The 11,110-nt window shown below is 39.7% G+C and overlaps 1 protein-coding gene across 2 annotated transcripts; it reads left to right on the top strand.

Moving 5' to 3' along the window:
- Positions 1 to 8,258: 8,258 nt before the first annotated feature.
- Positions 8,259 to 10,573, top strand: LOC115787360 (T-cell immunoglobulin and mucin domain-containing protein 4-like). 2 transcript variants are annotated; one of them, XM_030740039.1, is made up of 6 exons: positions 8,259 to 8,375; positions 8,510 to 8,845; positions 8,930 to 8,989; positions 9,071 to 9,156; positions 9,690 to 9,783; positions 9,922 to 10,573. In XM_030740039.1, the coding sequence occupies exons 1-6, from the start codon at positions 8,333 to 8,335 to the stop codon at positions 10,005 to 10,007; spliced, it is 705 nt and encodes a 234-aa protein (XP_030595899.1). In that variant the 5' UTR covers positions 8,259 to 8,332; the 3' UTR covers positions 10,008 to 10,573. The 2 variants fall into 2 exon arrangements, with proteins under 2 accessions (XP_030595899.1, XP_030595898.1); XM_030740038.1 differs by having other exon boundaries at positions 9,065 to 9,156.
- The last annotated feature ends 537 nt before the right edge of the window (positions 10,574 to 11,110 follow it).

The following is an 11,110-nucleotide window of genomic DNA, read 5'->3' as shown; positions in this document are numbered from 1 at the left end:
TAACTCCACCTCATGATTCAGCAGCTTGTAGAACCATCTTTAGCAGCAATATCTTGACGTAATCTTTTCTGTATGACTTTATCAGTCCCTCTCAGATCATTGTGGAGGAATTTTGGCCTGTTCTTCTTTACAGCGTTGCTTCAGTTCGTTGAGGTTTGCAGGCATTTGTTGATGCGCAACAAATGCTCCCTTGACAGCCTTTCAGTCATGTTGAGGTCTGGACTTTGACTGGGTCATTGCTACACCTGGATTATTTTCTTCTTCAGACATTCTTTTATAGATTTGCAGCTGTTGCAACGTGTTGCACGACCCAATTTCATCCAAGTTTTAGCTGACAGACAGACAGACAGACTCTAGAACACACAGTGGTGCTAATGAGAGTGGGGACAGGCAGTGGAACTTCACCCTCCTCACTTTAATTTTCCATGCCAGTCCGCGGGTTTTCTAAAGCCTGGCCAGATGGTTTCAGTCTCTCTGAGGGTTCCAGTTCTTTTTTTTCCCCATTCGAACTGGCGGTCACCGAGCAGTCAAAAACCCACTTCTTAACCTCTAGGCCACCACTCCCCTCCAGGTTGAATTCAGTGAATGAATCTAAGCATTATCAGCTTAAATTCAAATTAATCTCTGCTACTCTTGATGTAACCTAACTCTGCCCATGAACACCACAACCACTGTGCACCAGTGCAACACAGAGCTTTACTGTAAACTCACCACAGCACAGCAAACTAATCTGTTTATCCTGGACTACACTGCCGAGTATTTTCGTGCAACCTTTGAATAATACAAAGTTAGTGTACCTCAGCTTGTTTTGCAGGATGTTTCACGGTATGACCACATAAGAAAATATATAATTTATGTATCATTAAATTGCTACACTCAGGTTTTAAAGTGCGCTGGAATGATCGTGACTTCCCACCTCTGCAAACATGCCATACTGGTTAAGCCATTTTGTAACTGTACTGTCATGAACTTTAACATTATTATGCTAACTGAGGCTTGGAAAGTCTGAGATGTAGCTTTTGGGTGTTTTTGTGGTTTCTCTGAGCATTGCACGGTCTGACCTTTGGGTGGATTTGCTGTGACGTCCACTCCTGGGAAGATTGGCAACCGTCTTGAATGTTTTCCACTTGTGAATAATCTTTCTCACTGAATAAAATAATGCATTCAAATAGTTTGGAAATGGCCTTATAACCCTTCCCAGATTGATGTGCTGCAATGATTGCTTCTTTAAGGTTAATACTGATGTCTGTCATCATCGGCATTGTGTTTGCTGACCAGCAAACTAGCAAAACATCTGCTTTTAACGAAGTGTTCACACATGTTGATGATCAATTAATCAAGTGCATTTGATTAGCAGCACCTGGCTCCTACTTACCTCTAAATACCAATGGAAGCAGTAAGGGTGTACTTAGTTTTTGACACACTGCTTTTCACTTTGGTTTAGTTTTTATTAAATGAATAATGACACAGTGTGATATGTCATGTTTTGTTGTTCATCTGAAGTTGTACTCTAATTTTAAGATTAAAACCTTTTTTTAAAAATTGAGCATAGAATTGTAACAGGCTGTGCCTTCTTTCTCACGTGTATTTATGCTTGAAATCTAAAGTATGTTTGCGAAAGAGAAAAATATACAATTATGGAAAAAGTCAAAGAACTGCTTTAACCTGATGGTGGTAGTGAGATCGTTTTACTCTTAATTCTAATTGTTTTAAGTCAGATTTCCTTATTCATTTGGGCTTTTGCTGTATTTAGGACTAGACATCTTAAAACGATTACCATTACATTAAAAAATAAAAATAAAAAGGATAGAAGCTGCAGGAGCTAAGCCAACAGGACGGACCTACACTTTCTTAATAGTTTGCCTGTGATTATGTGAGCTTCTCTCCTTGTTCTGAGCTTTGCTTTGACAGAATGTTACGAAGGACAGACGATGTCCTATAAAGCTTGGTTTTGTAGGCAGAGCAGTCCCACACTAGTCAAGTAGCAAAAGCTGATTTCACATCACCACTTTTAGTGGACTGATGCTCAGGAATCTCTTTCCCATACTGGTCCCCTGTTCATGTCCTGGTATGGTTTTCTCAGCATCTCTCTGTCCTGTGTTAGTAGCAGGGGTGGCCAGGCCATGTGAGTAATGAAAAAAAGGACTTTTTTTCCCAGCGGAGAAAAAGAGTTGGATCTGGATCAGCTTTGGGTCAGGAGAGCTTCTTTTCTTCTGTACATCCCTAATCATCTTTCCTTTAAGGGTATGTTTATGTTTGCACATTTTTCCCCTCCGATTGTGCCGAAGGAGAGTGAACTCATGAGAATGGTTGAGAATCGGCTGAGTATCTTCATATCCAGCAGCACTCCTCTTCCTCACACTATGTAGGCATGGAGGCTCAATATCCTACCTTTATTCATGGCTACAAAGTACAGAGCACAGATGCTTATGAACATCATCAAGTGATAAGTCACTGACCCATAAATCAAAGTTTGTGAGTCTCCTTTAATGATGCTGCAGTGAGTAACAGTGACGGGATTCATGGCAGTGTCCCAACACTCTGAATGTGGGAGGAAAAATAGATGAACATGAATACTGGGAATGTTCAGAGTTACTATGCTACGTGTCTTTTAAAAGGCAGCAATGTGAATGCTATTTATTTTCTTAAATTCAAAGCAAACAAACAAAAAAATCTCACTTGCTACTGTTTTGGTGAGTATAATGTTTGATCTCCACATCCTGTCCTCTGGATCTCTCCAGTCCAGCTTCTCATTCTTACTTTGGCTCCACTTTCCACCCTGTTTTCACTCCTTACTCATACTTTCTAATTGTCTTTCACACACTGGGACTGAAATTCTCTCCTCGTTTCTCTTAATCTCCTCTTTCCCTCTTTCTTTTCCTTCACCCAGCCTCTGTCTTCCAGGAGCGTTTGGAGGCATTTCCGCTCCCAAACTCATCATGAGCTCTGGTCTCCCCAGTGGGATATTAATAGAGAGAAGAGGAGTGGAACATTGAGACCCACTCCCAAGAGGGATGAGGGTGGGAAGTAATAAGTGGGGAAAGGGCCAATCTCCATAGTCACCAGCAATCATAAATCCATCGTGTGTTAGTTACATGCACACAGATTAGGGTATGTTCTTGTAGACAAAATAATAATAAAAAAAAACTTAAGAAAACAGAAAGGCATTGACAAGAATATGCAAAATACAAAGAAACCAACTCTATAACCCATCAAAACACTGTTTCTGCTCAGTGGGTGCTCCCATATAAAATTCATAACAGTTAAATTTTCTCTGAGACACAACTCTGAACTGATTCTCATTCATGAGTGAGGAAAGTGCCAGAGTGTTCAAAGAGCAATTTGCAGCCTGGCAATTCCAGCAAATTGCAGAACCTGCAACAGGAAATGAGTTCATATATGCACTTCAGTAACATTATCTGTTGTATTTGTAGTAGTTTTGAATTGCATTGAAAAAAAAAAAAACGCCCAACAACCTGGCGTGGTGTCACAAACAGAAAGCAGCCAACCTCGGTCGTAAGTTTAAAATATGTGCATCCTTAATGGTCAAAAATGTACCTTCATGTGCCTAATCATAATTACATGCATATAAACATGTGGCAAATATGGTATTTTAACCGAAATCCATCATCTTTTCCTAACTCTAACCAAGTGGTTTTTGTGCCTCAGAAATAATGAATAAATAAAATCATTAAAGTGTAAAAATATTAGTCATATGCTGAGCTAACTTTGAAAAGCAGCATCTGCAACTTCACTATTACTCTTGTGAAAGTGCACTGATGGCAGTAATGCAGAGGCACATTGTATTTTTTAAGCTTCTCTCTTTCACACTGAGAGACCCTACAAAAACCTGCTTGAACTGCTCGCACACACCATCGCTCACCCGCTGCCATTGTTCTCTCAGATACTTAAAAAATATCACTTTCCGTCTTGCCTGATCTGTGGACTGTGGAGAGCAGTCATCAGGCAACATCAAATTTTGCAACCTGCAGCTACTTCACAGTGACCACGGAAACCACGGGGACACTGCTTGGTGACAGTGCTGCAACGCGGCAGGCACCGCTGCTGGTGTCATGTGGTGTCATTACACAAGACTGACGACAGTGCTACTGTGCTACTTGGATTCAATTTGAAACATGGGAGTAACAAATAATGCTTGATTTATGCACCATAAGGGAATTAAGGGTCACAGCAGTAGTTAGTCTACAGTACTGTGCAAAAGTCTTGAGCCACCCCTCATTTCTTTCCAATGAGTCAGACTATCTTGTCATATTTAAAGTGGCCTTTTTAAAGAGCAGTGGCTCTCCGGGCTTTTTGGAGGTCTTTCAAAGGTTTTCTTTGGCCATTGGCTGCTTTTTCATTTTAGGTGCTATGGGATCAATCTGTTCTAGGGGTTCCTGCCCACTGGGAAGCCCACTTGAGAACTATATACCTTCAACAGAGCAACAGGCAGCTGAGACTCAGTATGGAAACAACTAGGGGATGGAGGATTTGATCAGAGCTGCTTGTTTGTTGCATGTTATGGGTTTAATGCCAACAGTGGATTGTGAAAGGCCAGGTTTCAGCTACAAATGCTATGCAACTTTCTTGCAAAGCCATTTCACAGTTTTGCTCTATAGTGTGTTAGCTGTGTGTCGATGTGGGGGGTTAGGAACTTGAGAGGAAGTGCATACAAAAATTTAGCTTTGCATTGTTTTTCCTCCATTGTTTAATGGAACTTCACTATTACATAACAGCAAAAATATGCATTATTTGGTGTGGCTGTACCTCAGCAGATAGAGCAGGTCATGTGCTAATCGGAAGGTTGGTGGTTCGATACCTGGCTGCTCCAGTCTGCATGCCAAAGCATCCTTGGGCAAGATACTGAACCCCAGGCTACTCTCTGATGTAGTCACTGGAATGTGAATGTTAGATAGAAAGTATTTAGGTGTAGAAAAAAGTGATTGATTGATTGAATGGGTGTGAATGGGTGAATGAAGACAAAGTGCTTTGAGTGCACAGGTAGAGAAAAAAGTGCTATATAAGAACCAGCCCATTTACCACTATAAGCTGCAATAAATACTAAAAAAATTCTGTTGATATGGATTCAAATATTAAATGTTTTCTTTTCTTTTCTAGACAGATGTACTGCAGCTAGTAGAGGAGTTTGTCACTTTCATTCAATAAATGTATCTCTGAGGGGGCAAAAGTCTCTGAGCTCAGTATCAGCTGTGCTCTTTCTTTCTTTATCTAAGTGATCATGTTGACAAGTGAAGGCAAAAACAAGCTGTCATTAGAGGACAGCAGCGGCACAGAAACTGTCAGGCCTAAATATTTGTCCAACACTGGGACCACGAGGTCTTCCTCAGGGCATCAAAATACTGAATAACTGAATGAAGAAATATTTAGCATTTTGCTCAAAATCAAATATTTAAATTTCTAATCTACACGATTTTATTTTTTATTAGTAATGTTAACTTTAATGATCTCTTTCTACAGGATGTTTGTTTTTTTCCCCCTCATGCAGCACAGAGGGGTCATTTTACAGACCAAAGAGCTGTTTGTGCAGATCAGCACTTTTGCTCGAGAGAAAAGAGTGGATCCTCTGGTGTCAGCAATATCGCAAATCGATAAGTTTTCTCATCCGCTTGCTATGATGGATCACTTTAGGAAACCTCAAACTGACTGAGGAGAACATTGATGCATTCTTCAAACCTGAGTTTAGCATCTCTCTGCTTTTGTTTAAGTTTCAAGAAATGGAGCTGACCACAGCAACTACTAACATCTTTTACGACTTCTAAAAGCGACAGAGACTTTGACCGCCACGGTCTTAATTCTTCTTTTCTGTTTGCTCGTACTTTCATCCCACATCAGCAGAAGTCACTGGTAGATTTCTTAGCGGTGGTGCTGTGGCCTTTGACGAGTTTTTCTGCTTCGAATGCCATTTTTAAATCTTAAACTGTCCAACTGACTTATGGTGGCTTTAACTTGAACTGCAAAATTAAATCAAAGCAAACAAGACTCCTCTTCCACCAGAAGACAGATTAAGCGAGTAATTAAGGTTTTATTAGTAGTGGTATTAAAGTTGTAATAGGCACCTTGGCAGGTTATATTCTCTGATGCATAATTGAAAAAAAGACTTGAATTATTAAATTGTTTTGAATTTACATCCTAATATTTCTAGACTGCTACTAAATTAATTGCTTTCAGTTGAGTTATAACTTAATTATAAGTTATTTTACATTCCGAGGCTCCATTTTCATATTTATTTTATTTATGAGCCGCATCAGAGTCAGCATCAGGTTGTTGGGGTGGATGAAGTGCACACAAATGGCTCAACCTGAAATGTTGGCAAGTCTTGTTTAAATAGCTAATTCTGAATTCTTGTTTATTCCTGTCAGTTTTACTTCCCCTCGAAGGATGTAGACACTGTGACATCACCATCTGGCTGCCACCGTGGTTTTTTGTGGACCATATTTGGATGCAAAGGTGGAGAGCTAAGTTGTCCACTAATGCTTGTGAGCTCACTTGGCAAGCTGCATTCATAAACTGCACTTGACTCCTGTCAATCAAAGCATCCACACCCAGAACTGCGTTTAATCTACCACACCTGTTATCGCTGCCTTCACCAACTACTTGTTCACACCAGTCACCTTTCCAGGTGTTTCCCAGTGTTCACTGTGTGTGTGCTTTTAGTCACTCCCCCCTGAGTATGACCTTTGTCTGCTGTAGGAAATTTGCATGACTACAGGCTGTTTGATTAAAGACTGTTTTGGACTTACTGTGTCTCATATACCCTGTGTGTGGTTCCTCCTTCCTGTGAAACTGTTAGACAAAGGGCAAACATGACCGTGAAAAAGACTCCTAACGCTGCAGTTGCCACAAGTAATGATTTTACCAAGCAAATAGATAAAACAAACCCTGAAATTACCAAATACATATATTAACACTGATTCCTCATTAAACTGATAGAAAACCTCATTAAGATGATAGAAAATCAGACATTTTTGCTGATGCAATTTAGAGAAATTACATTTCTAGGAGACAGGCTTGCTTTAAATTCTCTCATCACATTTTTGGCTGTTAAAAGGTTTCAGTCTCATTAGGTTAATATGAAAATATGAGATGTGATTAGTGGCTTCAAGAAATGACAAAACACCGGACATCACAGAGGGAGGACAGTGATCTATGGAGCGCTCCAGCAGCTCGGTGGTGGCTGACAGTGTTGACAAGTGGAGGTGGAGACGGGGCTGTCAGAGGTGAGCGGAGGCAAGACTGGCAAAAACAAAATATTTTTCTGAGGCGTCATTATGAATACACAACACTTCCTTTCCATTTCTTATGCTCTCATAATGGTGAGTCTTTTACCTACATTCAGTGCATGTGCACATGCATACACTTAAATGTGTTCTTGTCTTTTGCATGTCATGCTTACCTTAAATTAAAAAAGAAGTGACAGTAATGAAACAGAACCTTTGCGGATTTTGAAATTTTTGGAAATGTTTTTAGATATAAAACCAAATGATGTGTGCAGAATACTGGATTAAAAGAGAGTGGAGAGTGTGGTTTTAATGTAAACAAGGGAAAGCATGAGTAAAAATATGGGACAAAGTGATGTTGATGAGTCACTGTAAAAGTCGTACAAAAAGTTTTTTAAATGTTTTTATTTATTCATTTTAATGAAAGTCATCAAAGGCTCAAGCTGAGCGCTTTAAATTGTTGGCTACAGGGCCAGAAGAGAACAACTCAGCCCAGATAAGTTAGATAAACAATTTTGTGTGTTTTCTACTGTTTTTGACTTCACCAGTTTTACCAAGATGCAGTGCAAAATAATTCAGATGCAGAATTACGCCACCCCCTGTGACAATCTATATATAAATCAGGAAAGGAGGCTGACCACTATCAGTGACAGATGTGACACTTACTCATGTTTCCTGATAATGTGTGTGTGTGTGTGTGTGTGTGTGTGTGTGTGTGTGTGTGTGTGTGTGTGTGTGTGTGTGATCTCTCTCTAACATTTAAAATGTCCCATGATAAATAAATGGAGGACTGCATGCTGTTTAGATGTTACAGAATATAACATTTACAGTCTCTCTTTTACAGATGAGAGCTGAGGTTCATATGGACAGTGATAAACTCTGGAGTAGTTCATAACAACAGATGAGATGTAAACTCAATGGGCTAACCACACAGCACAAGACTTTAGTCCAAATGTAGACAAGACAGCCGTAATTTCCTTCCTGGTTTTTAAAAAGAGAAGTGAAACCTCCGGTGCTTGATACTAACCGCATGTTTGCTTTGATAGAACCTCATTATATCCTCACTTGAGGACACTCTTAACAATAGCCTACACATGCGTGGTCTTTCTTGCTTTCTCCTCTGGATTCTGATCCAAGGTAAGTCGATATTTTGCACTTTTATTTTTTTAGGCTGTTTGTAGTGTGCTTGGAGTGTGTGAGTGGGTGTAGTAGTGGGCTTCACATCAGAATTACACATTTAATTCATATCATCCATTGCTGTCCCTTCACAGTGTCTTCTGGCACCTTTAGAGTCACGGGCCATATTGGGCACAGTGTCACTCTGACATGTAGGTATGACGCCCAAACTCACGGAGTCTTGAACTTTTGCTGGGGCAAAGAAAGGGTGCCCACATCCAAATGCTCGAACACCATCCTTTCCTATGACGGGTCTGTGCTTTCCACGGAGTCCCCCAGGTACCAGCTGCTGGGCTCGCTGAGAGATGGCGACGTGTCGCTGACCATCCTCGATGCTCAGAGGGATGACGCTGGTGCGTACGGCTGCAGGGTCGAGATTCCTGGGTGGTTCAATGACCATAAGGTCAACATAGAACTGATTATGGAGGAAGGTAATGCTCCTGAAAAAATTAGCATTGATTTTAAAATCTGTGATGGTTTTTAGTTGAGTAAAGTGGATTGTTGTGTTTTTCTAGCTCCTGCGGAACAACCTGTTACCCAGAACTGGACAGTTTCTACTGCTGGGACAACAACAGGTGCGCAAACACCTACAAATTAATATGTTTGATTTTTAGTATAAACCGTATCTTATGGATTGTACCAACTGACAGTTTCAGGTCCTACAGAAATATTGATGTCAACATCTGAAAATGTGGAAGTCGGTGACCCACAAATGGACTTAATTCGAAGTGAAACAACCGAGGTATTGGACTGTTTATTTTAACAGACACATAGTCAAACATGGTCTTACATTCATTTCTACATAAAAGTCGTTTTTAGACCCTGATCAGATGATTGGAGAGATCAAGTGCTGTTATAAGTTCTCAGTAGCTCTACTATATGTGCAGGAGCCTGGCCATGTGGGACTTTATATGTTATTAATAAAAGTTTAAAACAATTCTGAATTTCAATGGAAGCCAGTGAAGGGAAGCAAGAATAGGAGTGATGTGGGATATTTAGGACTCAAGGGTGAAAACAATAAACCTATGGTGAGTTTTATCTTATTCATTACCGATATTTAGGCACATCTGCATTTCCTCAGAAACATTTTGTCTCATGATTGCTGTGAGAAAATTAGACTCGTACTTTAAAATAAAAAAGAGAATTAACGTGCAGAAAGATTATTACAGTTGATATAATGATAGATCATGTTATGGATTCTTGGCACATAGTTAAAACTGCATGGCAATCACAACTGACCCAGTCCCTCATGACAAGGTTCACATTTCTTTTCAGTTGAATTTCAAAGACTTCTTGAGCATGGCAAACATTGGCAGGATGGCAGGTCTTTTCTTGCTCAGCATTATCATAATCCTGGCTTTTATTTTCAGTAAGTATGGAATGGATTATCATTTGTGACTCATCTTGCATCCTGATTAATTTTACCTTAAAAGTGGGTGTATATTGAAAGCTGAGAGTGGGCTTCCTTCTTGCTGAGTATATTCATGTTTGCATTTCTTAAATCTAGGAAGGAAGTGCCGGATGAAGGAGGCCCTGAAACATCGCAGCACCGTAACAGCTGAGAATATTTATGAAAGCATCTCGATGGTTTAATGATGACCAAAAATGAGAAAACAGATTTCCACAATTTAAGGAACTTGTGACTGCAGAAGCGGTTGCCTGACGTCTAATCTTTCCATTTCCTGATCCACTGCTTCAATATTTCCAAGAAAAGCAGCTTACAGGGGCCCACGGCTCAGATCCCACTGAAAAAGGTACATTTACATCACAAGATGTAAAAATAACCAACAGATTCATTAATAAGCTTTTGCGTCCTGTCATTCCTACTGCCCAGGAGAGCTGCTGGATTGTTTATACTAGTACACACAATGCCACCTACTGGCAATACTGAGCACTGTGAAAAACAAAGTTTGTTGGTATGACAGCAGAAAGGATACCAGGTATTAATTGAGTATACACTTCTCAGCTGTATATTTAAAAAAAAAATGTTTGGATGACATGGTTCAATTTAACTGTGAAACAGATATTTAGTGATGTGAAAGAAACGCCTTCTCTAATATATATTATATATGTGCATATATGTTTTTTTTTGTGTGTTTTTTCCCCAATACATTCAGCAAGTTTATATGTCAAAACTAAATACTTATGGTGTATTTATTTCTCCCCTTTAATTCTTGTCTTTGTGTCATTTAAAAAAAGCTTTGTACAAGTATTAGCAAACTGAATAAATACAGTTACCTCTACCTCATCATAACTCTCCTTTATATTGAAGTTTGAATGCTCTTTTTGATTGAAATGGTCAGTAAGGTTTTCCTCCAGGAGCTGAAGCTTATTAAACAAAACCTGAACATGGTTTTTCCTTGTTGAACTCTTAGCAACATTAGCAGGACAGAGACAGGAGGACTTAATTTAAAAGGGGCAGTCTTTACTGGGCAAAAAGGTACACAAGATATCAATCAGAATAAGTAAAAAAACAAACAAACAAAAACATCAAGATACAACAAAATGCTGGAACGCATTGATTAGATTAGACCAGTGATTCTAAAATCCAGGCCTCGTGGCCCAGTGTCCTGCAGGTTTTAGATGTATCCCTGATCCAACACACCTGAATCAAATATTGAAGTCATTAGCAGGACTCTGGAGAACCTGACTGCATACTGAGGAGGTAATTCAGCCATTTGATTCAGGATTAGACA

This window comes from Archocentrus centrarchus, chromosome 10 (genome assembly GCF_007364275.1).
Source record: "Archocentrus centrarchus isolate MPI-CPG fArcCen1 chromosome 10, fArcCen1, whole genome shotgun sequence".
In the NCBI taxonomy this organism is placed as follows: Eukaryota; Metazoa; Chordata; class Actinopteri; order Cichliformes; family Cichlidae; genus Archocentrus; species Archocentrus centrarchus.
The sequence above is the reverse complement of the archived record's forward strand: the minus strand, read 5'-3'. Positions and strand labels throughout refer to the sequence as shown.